This window comes from Lepidochelys olivacea, assembly GCF_965140295.1.
Source record: "Lepidochelys olivacea isolate rLepOli2 genome assembly, chromosome: 1".
Taxonomy (NCBI): Eukaryota; Metazoa; Chordata; order Testudines; family Cheloniidae; genus Lepidochelys; species Lepidochelys olivacea.
In genome coordinates, this window is record NC_140411.1 from 113,662,199 (window position 1) to 113,680,934 (window position 18,736).

At 40.2% G+C, this 18,736-nt stretch overlaps 1 protein-coding gene across 2 annotated transcripts in view; it reads right to left on the reverse strand.

Annotated features, from left to right (window-relative positions):
- The window catches only part of RASA3 (RAS p21 protein activator 3), a 262,533-nt gene that overhangs the window by 60,301 nt on the left and 183,496 nt on the right, over positions 1–18,736 (reverse strand). For both annotated transcript variants that reach the window (XM_084627979.1, XM_084627978.1), the window contains exon 5: positions 12,966–13,042. In XM_084627979.1, the coding sequence (XP_084484105.1) occupies positions 12,966–13,042 (77 nt within the window). The remainder of the gene's footprint in view (positions 1–12,965; positions 13,043–18,736) is intronic.

The following is an 18,736-nucleotide window of genomic DNA, read 5'->3' on the forward strand; positions in this document are numbered from 1 at the left end:
ATGCACTTTATAACTAACTTACTAGTTTTCTCCATAGATTTTAAGGCCAGAAGAGACTATGTTTTCATCTAGTCTGACCTCCTGCATTACATGAGCCAAAACCCTCACCTGATAATTTCTGCATCAAACTCATAACTTCTGTTTGAGATAGAGCATATCTTTTAAAAAGATATCCAAGCTTTTCTCTCTGATCTCTTTTATTTATAGTAATTTTAGGTGTTACTTCTAACAAGAGTAGATAAGAACATAAGAATGGCCATACTGGGTCGGACCAATGGTCCATCTAGCCCAGTATCAGGTCTTCTAACAATGGCCAGTGCCGAATGCTTCGGCGGGAATGAACAGAACAGCAAAATTATTGAGTGATCCATTTGCTGTCATCCAGTCCCAGCATCTGGCAGTCAGAGGCCTAGGGACACCCAGAGCACGGGATTGCTCCTCTGACCATCATGGATAATAGCCATTCACTGACCTATCCTCCAAGAATTTATCTAATTCTTATTTGAACCCAGTTATACTTTTGGCTTTTACACCATCCTCTGGCAATGAGTTGGACACGCTGACTGTGCAATCTGTGAAGAAGTACTTCTTTATGTTAGTTTTAAATCTGCTGCCCATTAATTTCATTGGGTGACTCCTGGTCCTGTGAAGTAGTAAATAACACTTTCTTATTCACTTTCTCCACACCATTCATGGTTTTATAGAACTGCCTTAGTCGTCTCTTTTCTAAACTGAACAGTTCCAGTCTTTTTAATCTCTCCTCATATGGACACTGTTCCATACCCCTAATCATTTCTCTTGCCCTTCTCTAAACTTTTTCCAATTTGAATACATCTTTTTCGATATAGGATGACCAGAACTGCCCAAGGTATGGGCATACCATAGATTTATATAGTAGCATAATGATAATTTTTATCTTATTATGTATCCCTTTTCCTACTGGTTCCTAGCATTCTGTTAAGCATTTTTGACGGCCACTGAACCTTGAGTAGATGTTCTCAAAGAACTATCCACGACTCCAAGATCCTTTTATTGAGTGGTAGGACCTTGTCATTTTGTATGTACAGTTGGGATTATGTTTTCTAATGTGCATTACTCTGCACTCATCAACACTGAATTTCATCTGCCGTTTTGTTAACCTGTCACCCAGTTTTCTGAGATCCCTTTGTAACTCTTCACAGTCAGCTTTGGTCTTACCTATCTAGAGTAGTTTAGTATCATCTGCAAACTTTGCCACCATACTGTTTACCCCCTTTTTCAGATCATTTATGAACAGCCCTGGTCCCAGTACAGACTTTGGGGGACTCTACTATTTACCTCTCTGCACTGTGAAAACCGACCATTTATTCCTACCCTTTGTTTTCCTAACTTTTAACAAGTTACCGATCCATGACCTTCCTTCTTATCCCTTGCTTGCTTAAGAACCTTTAGTGTGGGACCTTGTAAAAAGCCCAAGTACACTAGATCAACTGTATCACCATTGTCCAAATGCTTGTTGACTCCCGCAAAGAATTTGAATAGATTGGTAAGGCATGATTTCCCTTTACAGAAGCCATGTTGATTCTTCCCGAACAAATTGTGCTCATCTAAGTGTCTGATAATTCTGTTATTTTTACTATAGCTTCAGCCAGTTTGCCTTGTACTGAAATTAGGCTTAGACTGTAATTGCCAGGATTGCTTCCGGGAACCTTTTTACAAAAAAAAAAAAAAAAATCTGTGTTACATTAGCTATCATCTGGTACAGAGGCTGATTTAAGCAGCAGGTTACATATCATGGTTAGTAGTTCTGCAATTTCATATTTCAGCTCCTTCAGAACTCTTGGGTGAATACCATCTGGTCCTGGTGACTTACAACTGTTTAATTTATCAATTTGTTCCAAAACCACCTCTACTGACACCTCAATCTGGGACAGTTCATCAGGTCTGTCACCTAAAAAGGATGGCTCAGATGTGGGAATTTCCCTCACATCCTCCACAGCAAAGAGTGATGCAAAGAATTCATTTACCTTCTCTGCAACAGCCTTATCTTCCTCGAGTGTTCCTGTAGTCCCTTGATTATCCAGTGGCACCACTAACAGGCAGGCTTCCTGCTGCTGATGGCCTTTAAAAAATTGTCTGTGTCTTTAGCTAGTTGCTCTTGAAATTCTTTTTTGGCCTGCCTAATTATACTTTTACACTTGACTTCACTAAAGATAAAAGATTTTCAGGGAAAAGTTTGTTTTTTAAGTTGGATCATATCCCATAACATTGCTCCTCTGAGAGTTCCATTAAAACAATAAATATGGTCCATGCTGGTGAAGCTGTGAAAATAGCCACATCACGATTTTTCCAGGATTAAATTGCCTAGCTGCATTTTGTTACATACTGCACTTGTTAAAGAGATGTTTGATGCAGGTTTGCTCTTTAAATGGGCTCACAACACATTTCTACCTACCTACACTCAAAAGGAATTCAAAAGCTCCCTTTGCTTGCCATTAGTTATGACACAGAAGCTGCAGGTAAAGGATACAGCAACTCAATATATTGTCAATAATGAGTGGCAAAAGAAAACTGCACACGACTCCATTTGTAAAGTAGCGGTCTTTTCACTTACACACTGTAAAACACAGAAACACTGAATGACACTAAAAAACTGATTTTCAGTGACGGCATCCTAATTTCCCCTTGGTTTCTATTGAAGTTTTCTATAGGATTTTTAGAAGTGGCCACATTCTAGACCACAGTGTGCTTAGTATTGCATAAGTGTACAATGGGTAGGGTGCAAGCAGCTTAACTTGCAGTTTGTGAATAAGGGCCAAGCAGGCCCGACATGCAGGAGGGAGTCTGCTCTTCACAGCAAGGGCTCTGGCTAGCATCCTGCCTCTCAGTGCTTCTCAAAGCATGGTGTTGTTCTACACTGCTCTCAACACAGAGCTATCTTAAAGGAATCACAGAGCTCTCTGGCATAGGTAGAATATTCAGACTTCCTTTCCCATGACACACACAGCATCTTGAGAATGGTATTGCTAAAAACCAATTGGTCTATCTCCAACTTTCATGGGGAGGTGGAGGGTTGGAAGAAGGAGGGGAAAACATGGCTGAAATCCCCCACCCTCAAATAAGTTAACATGTAAAATTTAATGGCAAAACAACACAACTCTTTTGTACAAACATTAACATTAATAGGATTTCTGATTCTACACAGTTAATTGTACTTTTCTGCTTTTACATACCAAACTGCGCATTAATACACAAAAATGCAATATTCTGCGCTTACATAATATTTTGATTTTGTCTGATTTGCATCATTTCTGTTGATAAGCTGCAAACTGGAAATGTGAAATAAAGTGATTTCTTTTGCGTAACTTTCCCTTTCCTAGCTCTTTCCAATTACTACAGTGGAACTGTCTGAGAGTGAAAGGATGCTGTACAATTATTGACCCATAACTGCACATGTACTTATGCAGTTCCCTCCATTCTGATTGGCACTGAGAGTCATGTATGACTACTTCTCAGTAACTGTATGTATGGAAACTCCTTAATTCTAGACAGCCAAAGAAGTGTGTAATCCTTATAGAGCTATTTCTCAGCAAAACCTATAAAGATTGTGCAAGCTACTGGAAGCCACTGTCCTCAGAACTCTCCGGTCCACGTATCTATAGCAAACATTGCTGCCTTAGCATTTGAACTATTAACCCTCCTACACTCCCAATAAACTTTTCCTATCACCCTGAATAACTTCAGAGATTACATTTAATTTATTCTTAAAAGGATTTATGCATGAGTTATTCAACTTTCACTTATTAACTCTGAATATGTTTACTACTGTATAAAACAGGAAGCACCCTCAAGTTATTTAAATAACATTGACACTTAGTGTTGAAATAGACTGACTTAGAATAGACCAGTTCCTGTCTAGCACTTCAAATGCAGCCTTACACATAATGCACAGGCTGTTCAGATGATGGCTTGATCTCACCATGGTGCAGGCTTTAAAATAGTCTCTGCTTGGGGTGGATTATTGCTGAAAGGCCTCACAGAAGCAGTGTAGTTTTAATTACGGTTATGAAGAAAAGGATGTTTGCCTGGAATGTTAGGAAAAGGAACGAGTTTCAAGAATAAGGGAGTGGCATTGAAGGAAGATTTTATACAAAACTGGGGAAAAGGAAGATTGACACTAGGTTTGGGAAGAGCACAGCATCAGGAGGAAATGAGAGTTGAGATAAAAGTAGGGGTGGGAAACCTGGAGGGAGAGTATGAGGATCTTGAACTTAATTCAACCTGCAGAATGGGCAAGATGGTGGAGATTTCAGGGATGATAGAGAAGGGAAGGAGAGGGCTTGGCTGGGTGGCTGGGAAGAAAACTCTTATCTTACTATGGATGTGCATTTCTCCTCCAGCCCATATTCTATCCTGCAAACCTTGGATTGGGAAGGACTTCTTTCACAGTACTTTAATTCTGCACTGTCAGATACCAGATGCTATCTGGTTTAACCTCAGATCAAATGTTTTTTCAATTGGTTATGAAACACACAAGATTAAAAACAAGCCCAAGATGCAGTTCTGCAGCAAAATGAAAGGAAAAGGCATATTTTGATGTAGGGCAGTAGTTTTCAACCTTTTTTCATTTGCGGACCCCTACAAAATTTTGAACAGAGGTGTGGACGCCTTTGGAAAGTCAAACTGTGGTCTGCGGACCCCTACCATAGAAGTCTTAAACTAAAAGCTGACTGAACAGAATTCAACTATAATGTTACACATGCTTGGCATGGCATTTGACGCAATGTGAGAAAGGGCAATAAACTGTGGGCTTCTATGGTAATGACAACACTTTTGGATTTTGCCTTGTAGGTGGGGGTACGGACATACTTTTGATTAATCAGAAATTCTAACGGAATGCCTGTTCTGGGATCTGAAACTTTACTTTCCATAATCATCTTTCACAGACCCCTTAGACATAGTCTGTGGGCCCCCAGAGGTCAATGGACCACTGATGTAGGGCATGCTCTCAAGAAAGGGAAGGTTGTGACACATTTTAATGGATGCTTACATTTATTGAAAGTGAAACCCTGAGATTGCATTATGTTAGTAGTAGTTTTTAGTGGATGCAGACAAAAGACAAAATCCTTGCAAATGCGGCTAGGAGCGCTGAGTCATGCACACATTAAACTGGCTAAGTCCCATTCAGCATCACCATTATTTTTGTACTGATTCAGCTCAAATCTTATGCAGGAAAATATACTTACTTGACCCTGAGAAAGTGAGCTCAGAATGGATTTGCTGTGCACTGTATGCCTGCATGACTCATAGTGGCAATTTACTTGAGAGGAAAAAAAGCGTATGTATCGATATACCCTCCAGTACTAACCATCTACTTCCCACATTCCCAAATAACTGCAGTCTGGCATTGTTTTTAAACTAATATTCATGTTCTAGCAATGACACTTAAAAACAACTTTATCAAATGGAAAACTAGAAAGATAATATTGTTATTTCCTGTGCTAGAGAATCATATATAAAGCATATAAAGTTTTGTTATACCAAATTTTGAGTAGCTGTTCTCCCTGAAGGCTGGGCTCCCTGTTTTTACACCTGTCAATGTGCAAATAAAGCCTCTAGAGGAAACAGTCACATTTGGGCCTGCAGTGTCATCGATACACAGATGACATTCAGCTCCAAGTCTTCTTTTTAATCAAACCCAGATATTACAGTCACATTATTTGTCCTGACAAATAATATTTGTCCTGACACATTATTTGTATCTGACAAAGTTATGTACTTGTATGAAAGCAAATTAGTCATGCCACAAGCCATAAAAAAGGAGGAAGTAATGCTTGTGAGTAAAAGGAAGCATTTGGATGAATGGGAGGTGTTTTAATTTTACTTAAAAGCACTAAAATATCATGTGTCACAGTTACCGAGCTAGCTGAACTGCAGTCCCCTCTCTGGGTCTCATCCCCACAAGTGACAAGTCTCAAGCTGTCACATCTCTCATGGTAGAATCATGCAGTTCTGCCAGTCAGACCAGGACTTGTGTGCTAACTGTGATTGCCTCTGCTGGTCTGTCTTAGCTTCTGTACCCGCAGTTTTGGCCTTGGGAGCTGTGACCAGTGGTACAGCGACCATACAACTTTTTCAGAATAAAGCATCATTCCTTCTTAACAGTAGGAACACTAAAGAGCACAAGAATTTTAAACCAGAACAGTCTATGAGCAGAGATATCTATCTGCAGCTTACCTTCCCCCACCCATGATCGCCAGGTAGCCCAACTTCTTTAGATTCTCTCCTGAAGCCTCTCTGTGTCTCAGCCTGTTTCCCCAAACTGTGCCTGACAACTGATCCCACCTCGATGTTTCTCTCTAGAGAGGGACTTTATGACTGGTTAGTATCCTTTTGATCTTAGACTCCCCAGCCCTGGCAAAATAAGCCTTTTAACTTTGGTTAAGCCACAGCAGGTGGGCCCTTCCCAATTAATAGCCCAGCCATAAGTCTCTCAATGACCTTTGAAGTGTTTGCCCCAGAGGTGTCTTTATCTCTAGTCACTGTCTCATTTCCTGCTTGTTTCTCCTAAAAGGCTTTTTTAGGGTACGTCTACACTACAGCAGCACAGCTACAGTGCTGCACTGGTGGAGACGCTTCCTACCTTGGCGGAAGGGGTTAATCCACCTGTCCAACAGGTGGGAGCTAAGTAGATGGAAGAATTTTTCTATCGACCTAGCTGTCTCTACACGGTGGGTTAGGTTGACCAAACTTCATACTTCAGGGTGCAAAATTTTTCACAACCTAGGCAACGTAGCTAGGTTGATCTAATTTTTAACTGTAAACCAGGCCTTAGCTCCATATAGTCAGACAGAATCCATCCCCTAAAGTGCTCGGACAACCACAGAGCACATATAGCATTCATAAATTAATGCAGAGCAGCCCCTACATCCTCCACCCCATGGTTATAAATGCTTAATTTACCAACCAAACTTGAGCATTACTAATGCATTTGCAGATCTGTGAGTCAGTCATTGGAAGACTATGTTATTGCTATATACAAAAAGCAGCCTTGGCTGCTAATGCCACACAAGTTAAGTCTGTCAGCATTGTCATTTATAAACACGCTTCATGAGCTACAACTCAGCTGTACAAATTTGTTGTTGGAAAAGAACAAAAGAAGCAGAAGAAAAAGCTTTCCAAGAACAGATGTTTTCAGGCTTTTTTAACTTAAGAGACAAGGCATGATGAATGTTAACACTGGAAGGAGCAACCTGGGGACACTGAATAAATACAGACATTTAAATAAATAATTACAGACATGGACTGGGATTTTCAAAAGCAGTCAAAGGGAGCTGGGAGACTAGCTCCCATGCAGCTTTAATGAGACTTAAATGCCTTCTTCCCATAGGAACCTTTGAAGTCAGAAGTATTACTTTTGAATGTCTCTACTGGTGTGGCCAAAGTGAGGCTCATGGATTTCTACAATGGAACCTACTGCCCCCCTACACTATTAAGATGCAGATGGACATAACTCCAGGTCCCAGCATGTGACACTGAACTGTTTGATCAAGAAGAAGGCCACTTGGACCATACTGGAGTATCACATACTGAGTCCTAAAGCCTCTGTATTTCCTGGAGCAAACAGGAGGTGTTGACATATGGGATTTTCAAAGAGGCTCTGCGTGCAGCCAGCCACCTGTGCACACTAAGTGATGGTGAAGAGGCATAGCCTCAGGGTCAAGTGTACACCACCTTTTTCCAGAACTGAATGGGATGTACTTATGGGACTTGGTTGCCCACATGCGCCTCAAAGTTCTGGACCAGCAGACAAAAAGAAGTTCTCCAAATCCTCCTTTTGATGGCCACTGGGTCAGCCACGGCCAACAGGGGAAAAAAAGGCAACTAAATGTGCGCTGAGGAACAGGGTGTGTGTGTGTGTGTGGAGGGGGCGGGGTGGGAAAGATTTTTGAAGGGGAGGGGAAGGGAGTGAGGAATGCCAGGATCTACTGCGCGCGCACACACTTTTTACCTGGCATACAGTGCTGTGCAATAGGTGCACAACAGTAGTTAATCTATATTAATGTGACATGCAGGGAGCCAGCCACACAGCCTTATGCATGTTTTCTTTTTCATTGTGGGAGTGAGTCTGCACTATGCATTCAGGCCAGAGTCATCACCGAATGGGCTGCAGCCTCACACTCTCTTTATAGGATGAGCCTATAGCTTAAGTCCTCCCCTATTTTTCACTCTAGAGACTCACAAGACTGACATTCTGAGGGTTGGGGCTAGGAGAGAGCAAGATGCCGGTTGAAAACTCCCTCAAACAAAGCCAGTTCCTTCAGGGCCCACTGCAAGTCCTCAGTGGGGTGATGAATAGCATAAGATAGAGTTCGTCTTCATTGATAGGGGGAGCGCCTGGGGACACCGCCAGCCTAGCTCAGTGCCTGAATCTCTTCTTTTCTAATCCACTAATGCTTCTCCTTCTAATCTCGGTGACAGAGCTCCAGCCTGGGAGACTGTGTGGTGGCAGTTGCCAGAGCCACTATAGAACGCTGAGAAACCACAACAGCTTAGTGGGTTAGGGCTAAATGACAGCATTGACTGCTTCCAGGGGAGAAGTTACACGTTTTCTTTGTTCCCTTTGCAGCAGCTAAGAAAGCCTAAAGTGCTTTATGGGTTTTATTTTCTTTCCCTTCTGTTTAAGTGTTCAGTGCACAGCACTTCTAATGATCCATTTCATTGACGTTTTATTTAGATAAAATGCACCTGTCCAGCTTGATGCTCATGGTGTGTTCCAGCAGACCAAGGAGCCAGCTGTTTTCAGGCCCGGAGAAACTAGAGGAGGTGGTGGTGGCGGCAGTGTGCACAAAGGTAGAAGGCAAGTGTAACAAGGGTCTGACAGGAGGTATGTTGACAAGAGACTGATGTTTATTTCCTTGTGCCAGCGGGTAGGTCTCAATGGGTAAAAAGGGTGCATCAGGTCTCTGGCCAAGCCTAATTTTCAGTCTGCTGGCACAAACATGTATTTGTCTTTTGACAACCGGCACTGTTGGGGGCACAAAAAGTTTGCTCACATCACAAGTTTTTTTGAAAATTTGGCCCACTGGATGCAGCCTTCGATCTTTTGGGAAACTGCAAATCTGGATTGTTCTGGTCTATGTAGTATATAAGAGTATTTATAGAATAGCTCCAAACCAGTCATCTAAGGACAGTTTCTATTTTCTAAATACTATTGTTAAAAATAATAAACAACAAACAATCCTGTTAAACAACACTGACATTTAAATTAAATCCACAAAAGCCAGGAAATGAAGAGTTAAATGAGAAAGCCTGGAGTGTCAACCTGATCTCACAGAGTCTGGCTATTGCAGAATACTGTATGGCATGTGTAGGGAAAATACAAAATGATTAGCACTGCAGAAAAAGCTGACATAAAAGAAATAAAAGGCATGAGAAAAGCCTTAAAATGTGATTTGCTGAAAAATACCAGATGTAATCATTTTAGGTTCTCTTTCACACATGAGAGCTTTATCTTATTTGCTCACTAAAAGTACAATCTCAACCTTGCTTTAAGCACTTCCATGTCCTATTCACAACAAAGCCAAGAGCCTTGACAGATCTATAATGGTTGTTCCATCCCTCTATTTCATTGAGTCTCTACTTTTCATTCATAAACTATTTCATAAAAGGAAGGTTCCACCCTCCCTTCCCTCTCCATCGTCCTTCCTCTGGCATTTTCCATCTACACAGATCATACGAGGAGATTTCTTTGTTAAGCAATTACTGTGTTCTCTCCTTATATGGCTAGAATCAAATCGTGCCTGAGTGAGCGAGGAGTCAGCTGGTGGAAAAGTCACATAGCAGGAATCTGCAAGGGCTTTATATATCCAGCTAAAACAATAATTTAAAAAGATACTGCATGAAAAATTCCAGACTATTTTGCAGTGTTGTTTCCGATCTAATCACCTCTCCTTTCCTTCTGCACTTGCTTTCTTTCCCTCCTCTAATGACATGTACGGCCATCATAAACTGTACCAAACGATTTTAAGTGTTTTATCCACATGCTCTATAAATGCTTATCTTCTCTGCCTCCCTTCTAAACTCAAAACCTTCCTGCCCACTCACAGTAGTGAACAACATACAGGGGCACTTCCAAGGCCAGCCACAGCGGGAATGGTGTGCTCAGATCAGTTACAGAGCAAATAGCAGGAGAGTGGGAAGGACCATCAGTAGGATAAAAGTTTCCTTAGATTCCTATTTACAGGTTTTGTTTTGAGGGCCAGTGGGTTTTAAAATTGTAACATGGGTCATGGGAGCTGTGATCTATTACCAAGGGCTCAGAGGTTAGAAACTAAGGATTTCTGAATATTGAGCTATACACACTATTTATTGAACAATACCTTGTGAGTCGAGGTTACAGAATGCTTCACAAACCAATTTAAAATATTTTCAGTGTCCAATAAAAGCAATAGTCTTAAATCCAACGTCACATAAACAAAGATTCGAATAGGGATTTAAAACTTGTCCACTCGGATGAATATTAGAAAGCGTTAGAAAGGAAATTCCATACCACTGTTGGTATGTAAGATGCTGCTGTTTCCACATCACATATATGCAGCTTCTTGGTAGTACAAGACCTGAACAATAAGTAGAAAGACAATGACCAATTTCCCATTGTTACCATCATCTAGCACTTCAGGAATTTAATTTAAAAAAAACATTGTTACATATTAAAGGTCCGATTTCACTGATGATGTAAAGCACCTAGCTGTGTCAGTCAGTTTACACATCGCTACCTCATCATGTTTGTACCCATGTATTGGGGGGGAGGGGGGAATCTGGGCAGCTATCCCATAGTCCCTCAGCAGACATCTGATTGCCAGAAGACATGCACTCAAAGGCAATAGCAGCACCTGGGGCAGTGTACTCTGGGATGTCCTATTACCGACAGCGCTGGGAAGGACAAGGATCAACCAATCTGGTCACTCAGGCATGAGTAACAGGTCCTGTCTATGTTGCAAAGAACAGTGTTACAGCATGTTTACGGGATGATAGCCACGTGCTAGCCCTAGGCTCCTGGCAAGGGCAAAACACACAGCTGCCATGATTACTAACATTTTGAGCCAGCCATATCACTACTCGGTAATAAGTTTGGTTGACAGCTAAAGTGTAAATGGGGCCTTTTAAATCAAATCATTAGGTTAATTAATATTGAATCTATGATTATAGCTCCAAGTGAAAAAAGTAAAGAATGGGTGAATGAGGAAACAAGACAAGGGTGCCTGGAAGAGAACAAGCGGATGAAAGCAGGCTGCATGTTGGACTGAAAAGTGAGAAAAGGAGGGAGCAAATGAAGAGAAAAACATTGAACCAGGATAAAAATATTCTGCTAAATACACATTCAAGCCAGCTAATTTTGTTAAGAGCTTTTCCTCCTTGGGAAAAAGACTTGTTATGGAGCCAGCCCTTTAAAAATCCATCCTCCCATACTTCGCTACCACCTCAGGAAAAGCAAGCTTCGAAACGCATTTGAGAGGTTTAAAGAGGAGTGAGGAGACCACTCTCCTTTCTCATGTCAATAAAATGAATCATTTACTTGGGCCATTAACCCAACAAGACTGGCTTCAGCAAAGTTATTAAAAAAAGATATCCAGGCTTAAGTGGAAGCAGGGAGTTGGCGTTTCTTTCGTTGTCTGTGTTTGTCCTAATATAACGACAGTTAAGACCTCTGAAGCTATCACTAAAAAGTTCTCACAGTGCCAACAGCATAAATGGTTTGGGCCCCGACTATTTGAAAGATTGCTTCTCTCTGAGTGATACTGCAGCAGTTGCAGCCAGGAGAGGCATTCAAGCTAGAGGTCCCCTGGTTTAAAACATAGGGAATTACTCACAAGGGCTTTCTGTGGGTTTTCTAGGGAGCTGGAGGTATAATTTCCACCCTCAATCAGAGCTAGCACACTAAACACAGAAATGTAGCCAAAGTGGCCCGAGCGACAGGACGTGCTAGCTGCCCAAGTTCATAGCTAGGGTTTCAGATGGGATCATACTTGGGGCAGCTAGCCCCACCCACTGTAGCTACACTTTTATTTTTAGTGCACTAGCTTTGATTGAGCTATTGAAGGTATATCTACCTAAGTTGGAAACTACACCTTCAGGTCCAGTGTAAACATAATCTAAGAGGGATTTTGGAACTCACTCCACTTGCTTGCTCTGGGGTCTGACAGAACTCAAACTTATTAGCCTCAGAGTATTTACTGAGAATCTCACTTCTTCTGCATTTTTCAGTGACGAATTGGTGAGATAACTGGGGTAGCTGATTGTGAGTTTGCTGTTATAATTGCTGGTGGACTTTTGATCATTATACATGCCATGTAATGTTCTGTCACTATTCAGGTTATGTTGTGAAGACACTTGGCTGGTATAATCCTATTAAAAGTACAAGGACATTTATGATATCCTTTGCTGTGTTTCTAATATTTATACTGCACCTAGAGTTGGGATAAGTGATTGTTTACATTTTAAAGTAATAGAGACAACCACCTAGCATATATATTTGTTTTTTTTCATGAAAAAAAATAATGTAACCTATAAATGGATGAGCAGATTTCAAATAAAAAAGTAGGCGATTTAAAGTTTAGAGCTCAAAAATATTCAATTGTAATAAGTGATTTGGTTCATTAAAGTAATTTTTTAAAATGCTGTATTATAAACTGGTTTCAGAGTAGCAGCCGTGTTAGTCTGTATTCGCAAAAAGAAAAGGAGGACTTATGGCACCTTAGGGACTAACAAATTTATTTGAGCGTAAGCTTTCGTGCGGTACAGCTTATGCTCAAATAAATTGGTTAGTCTCTAAGGTGCCACAAGTCCTCCTTTTCTTTTTGTGTATTATAAACTGTTTGCATTTGACATATTCCTTCATAACACAGTATTTTCATTAATTTTTAAAGAGGGCAAATCATTGTCAAGTTACCGTTATCGTTCTATAGTTACATTTCAGATCTTACCGCGTTGCAAGCTTATGGCAAACGACACCAGTGTCTGTTATGACTTCACTCAGTCTCAGCTCTAGGTGTACCTTTCCCTGAAATACAGAATGACATAATGCCACATGAAAATTACAGCATTATTATATAGCCAACCACAACATTCCACTTAAAAACAAAGCAAGTGTGTCACCATCTGCAATTTCAAAAATAGTTTAATTACTAGTTAACTAAATAGCTATACAGTCTCAGCAGTTTTTTTTACTAGTCAAATGAAATCAGCGGGCTAACTTCCTAATTCAACTTCAGTCCATAAAAATCTGTCCCTTACCTTACCTCTGTATATTACAGTAATTGAGAAATACAGGTTTGAGTGACTAACCTGAGACTAAAAATATTTCATTTCAGCTTTATCTAATTTTAATGTTTTAAAGTTTAAGCACAGATTCTGCACCTCACCAGTCAAGAATAATATCACATTAGTGTATGATAACTGGATACGTCTAAACCCTATGTTTTCAAAATTATGAACCTGCACATGCTAAAATTTATAATCTGTTATAAATTGCAAAAGAAGAAGAGGTACTAGGCAGGGCAACTAAACAAAAATACAAAGGCCAAGTACATTAGTAGTTTTTAATCATCTATCACCACAAAGTTTTCCAGTCATTACAGTCACAATGTTAGTTATACAGCACCCTAACTCAGGCCAGAAATGTACTTTCCCATAATATATAATCATATAAGCAAGCACTCATCTCAGTAACCTTTACTATGTCTTTAAACATGAGCCTATGGTTTTATTGAAGAAAATGCAGGGGCTGTCTTTACTGTGTGTACAATAAAGTGGAAAATGTTGGATGATTTGGCCTGTCTTGGTGACATCATGTAACGGGCCAGTCATCAATTTGAATTCAACAAGGCCAAAGCTGAGCACTTGATCCTTCACCTCCAAAGACCTTCCTTTCACTCCATTCTTCGTTATCATGGAGACTACCACCATCCTTCTTCTTAGTACCTCAGGCCTGTAAACTGGGAGTCGTCTTTGACTCAGACCTCTCTCTTGATTCACACATCCAGGCTGTATCAAAATCTTGTTGTTTCGTCCTTCATGAGACCTCCAAGATTTGACCTTTTTTCTCTGTCCACACCACTAAAAATTGTGCTCAGGACCTCACCTGCCATTATGACTACTGTAACTTCCCACTCTTTGACCCCGATGCCTACAAACATGCCCCTCCTTCAAGAAGCTTCTGCGGCTGCTAAAATCTTCATGGATTGTCATTCTGACACTCATCCCCCTTCTTGCTTCCTCACCCACTGGCTCCTCTTACTCCACAAATAGAAGCTTCTTGTCTTTGTCTTTAAGGCCCTTCACACATTAGCCCCACTTTACCTACCTGATCTATTGTTTTATTGTGACTGTGGATCCCTCCTTCACTCTGTCAAGTACCCAACCTTCAACATCAACATCCTCCAATCAGTTTCTCCCTCAGAAAGTACAGAAGAGTCTCCCAACCCCAAGCCAACCCTTATTAGCAGGAAAAAATTCCTGCAAAAATCTGTAAAGTCATTACTTTAACCTCCTTTAAAATCCTTCCTTAAGACTCAGTTGTGCCACAATGCCCATAAAACACATAGATGACAATGGCTATACAAGTAATGAGCTTCTTGTATGACAGTTTTCTTGCTTTACTGTTACCTTGTTCCCCCTTCCCTATTTGTTTCATCTATATGTTGTGGTTTGTCACAATTTAGATTGCGAGCTCTCTGCCTCTTTACCATGTGCTTGTACAGTGAGTAGCACAGTCAGGCCACAGTCCTTTGTTGGTGCTTTATGTGCTACCTCAGTACAAATTAATAGCAACTATAAACAGCAATAAGTTACCTTTAAAGGAATTAAGAGTACGAGAGAACATGACCCTTCCACAGAAAATCTCAATACGTTTAATTCATGTTTTTACAGAAACATTTCTTGTTTCAGAGTAGCAGCCGTGTTAGTCGGTATCCGCAAAAAGAAAAGGAGTAGTTGTGGCACCTTAGAGACTAACAAATTCATTTGAGCATAAGCTTTCGTGAGCCACAGCTCACATTCATCAGATACATGTAGTGGAAAATACAGTGGGGAGATTTTATATACACAGAGAACATGAAACAATGGGTGTTACCATACACACTGTAACCAGAGTGATCAGGTAAGGTGAGCTATTACCTGCAGGAGAGCGGGGACAGGGGAGGGGAATTCTCCAATGCATCATCAAGGATCTACAACCTATCCTGAAGGACGACCCATCACTCTCACAGATCTTGGGAGACAGACCAGTCCTTGCTTACAGACAGCCCCCCAACCTGAAGCAAATACTCACCAGCAACCACACAACAAAAACACTAACCCAGGAACCTATCCTTGCAACAAAGCCCGTTGCCAACTGTGTCCACATATCTATTCAGGGGACACCATCATAGGGCCTAATCACATCAGCCACACTATCAGAGGCTCGTTCACCTGCACATCTACCAATGTGATATATGCCATCATGTGCCAACAATGCCCCTCTGCCATGTACATTGGCCAAACTGGACAGTCTCTACGTAAAAGAATAAATGGACACAAATCAGATGTCAAGAATTATAACATTCAAAAACCAGTTGGAGAACACTTCAATCCCTTTGGTCACTTGATTACAGACCTAAAAGTGGCAAATCTTCAACAAAAAAACTTCAAAAACAGACTCCAACGAGAGACTGCTGAATTGGAATTAATTTGCAAACTGGATACAATTCACTTAGGCTTGAATAAAGACTGGGAGTGGATGTGTCATTACACAGAGTAAAACTATTTCCCCATGTTTATTCCCCCCCACCCCCCACTGTTCCTCACACGTTCTTGTCCATTGCTGGAAATGGCCCACCTTGATTATCGCTACAAAGGTTTTTCCCGCCCCACCCCACCCCCGCTTTCCTGCTGGTAATAGTTCACCTTACCTGATCACTCTCGTTACAGTGTGTATGGTAATACCCATTGTTTCATGTTCTCTGTATATAAAATCTCCCCATTGTATTTTCCACTACATGCATCAGATGAAGTGAGCTGTAGCTCATGAAAGCTTATGCTCAAATAAATTTGTTAGTTTCTAAGGTGCCACAAGTCCTCCTTTTCTTTTTGAGAAATATTTCTGGTAACCTCAGGCACTGCTGAGACTGGTCTCTGAACAGAAAGAACAGAATTCTTCAAAATGTGCAAGTGAACATGAATGGGATGAAAGGTTTATTTACTGTGGTGGTTCAAAACGTCAAAAAGTCTGAATTCCACAAGTAAGATGGCAGCTTTCTATTTTAGAAATTTTTAACTTTTAATAGTTGACTCAAAGTTAATAGCAATTTACATATTTCCCCCACTTCTATGAAATTTTAATAAACTAAACTACAGTCTCTTTAAGAAGAAAAGACCCCAAATGTTGTATTAGCTCTTCCTTGTTTTTCTTTTCTAAAGAATTAGAAAAAATCAGACATTTGAAGAGTGACAAGCCTTTGGAAAGCAGCTCAGAGGTCATGGCATCACTTAAGCTGGCAGCCCTGTGATTATTGCCAGAATACCTCATTACTTCCAGTTACCAAGTTCAGGTGTGGGTGTATACCTTAATGTGAAGCTGTGCTAATATGCTTGGATGTTTAATTCACAGAAATACAGCTCCTGTGTACACAGCATGCTTTCTCCCATGTCAATTATGCCCTTAAGCAAAACACAAGGACCCATCTGAATTAATTGACTCATGAGCACCGCCATTTAGCCAGCCTGCAGAGTATTGGATAATGCATTTCTTTTAAAGAGAAGACAGCAATTTATGCTGCAAATTCATGTTATAATTCAGCCACTTAATAGTTAAAAAGGGGTGTAAATCACCAGTTAAAAAATATATTTAAGCCACTATAGAATCAGAAAGTTGCCATCTTGCCTGTCTCCTGACAATTTATAGACAAAGGAAATGCTATTATTAGGATGGTGGTATCGAGAGGCCCAGTTGTACTAGGTGGACAAACAAACAAAGACATCCCTTACAGTCAATATAGACCAGGCAGAAAGCATGGAAGAAAAGAGGCATTTATTCTCCTTTTACAGAGTAGGAATTAAGGCACCGAGAAATTAACTGTCTTGCTCAAGTTGACACAGAATATTTAAGGCAGAGCCAGGAACCAAATTCAGATATTCCACATCCCTGTCCAGTGACGTCACCACAAGTCTATCCTTCCTCTCAAGTTCTATTCAGTGAACAATTATACATGGAAATTTAGAGGCTTGGACAGTTCTGAAGTTGATTATATTAGTCACTGAATACATTTGTACAGAAAATATTCCAGTCCATTCTGTTCCTGGAAACCAGTACATTTACTAATATACCCTTTACCAGCACTTAGAAATATTGTTTTGCTGAACAGGTGGAAATGGAACACATGTTCATTTAGCTGCTGATCAGCACTTCATTTTTCACAAACAATGGAATGGTCTGGAATGCCATAATGAGACCAACTGGGTCTCATGTCTCAATTCTTCATTCAAAAAAACTGTCAGCAGATTGAGCTTCTTGTAGGGAAGCAGCAGCAGCGATGACAGGACTCAAACAGAAAACAGTAATATTCAGAGTTGTGGAAGTAAAAAATAGTGGTATTGCTAAAAAAGCACAAAATATTACATTGTATAACCACTCTTTGTAAAGAGCCATTACATTATTTAAAGATCAAATTCTGCTCTTGTTTACATGTGCACAGCTCTCGCTGGATTAACACAATAGGAGTTGTGTGTACTTATTCAAAGGCAGAATTTTACTTTACATTATTAGAACTAATCACTTTAATTTTTCCTCTATGGGACAGCCTAAATTCCATAAACTTGTAAAGCAAAAAATAGAACAAGGTACTGTTTTTAAATGACTCTGGTAAAACCTTTCATTGACCATTTTAACTCAGCTGGAAATGTAACTGTTAGTTACTACAGACTGAGAAATATCAAAAGACAGATGTAAAGCAACCAAAATTTTATAAATGCTACTTATGCATCTTATGTTTCCAGCAGTTGTAAATTTGTGGTTTAATTTTAAATACAGTGTGTAAAAAGGAAAAAAAAAAACACATAAACCACAGTTTATCCTATAAATAATCTTCTATTGCAAAGCTGAGCCCTACTAGCTTGGGCTTCTTCTACCAGCTGAAATGAAATGGTGAGACCCCATAATAAACATCCCCAGAACCATCATTCATTTTTCAGAGTTAAATATCATAGGGACAATTACCAGTGGATTTTCCTAGGTTAGATTACGTGCTATCAGAATTTGGCTCCTAACATACAATGGTCAAGCACAGACTACAGAACGTCTAAGCTAACTCAAACATGGAACTGCATTTTGCTTTTACTTACTGTGATTGTTACGGCAAGAGTTAAAAATCATTGATGAACAGGAAAAACCTCTGGGCCACACCTGGACTCTTGTGAACAAAGGACTCGGACATATGCCTAATTGAAAAATGGGAGCCAACCTACTGAAGCCTGAAAAGCACCAGTCTAAAGAAAGTCATTGTCTAGTGCTTCACCAATAGTGTTTGTGTTGCTGTGGCCTACTTTAAAAGTATTTTTTGGAAAAAAAAATTAGACCGAAAGAATGAATGTTCAGATGATCACTGTTAATTTTAAACAAAAATATTGGATAACATTTTCAAACATGGGTGCCCAAAGTTAAATATGGATTTAAACGCCTAACACTGAACACTCATGTTTGAAAATTTTCTCATTATCTATC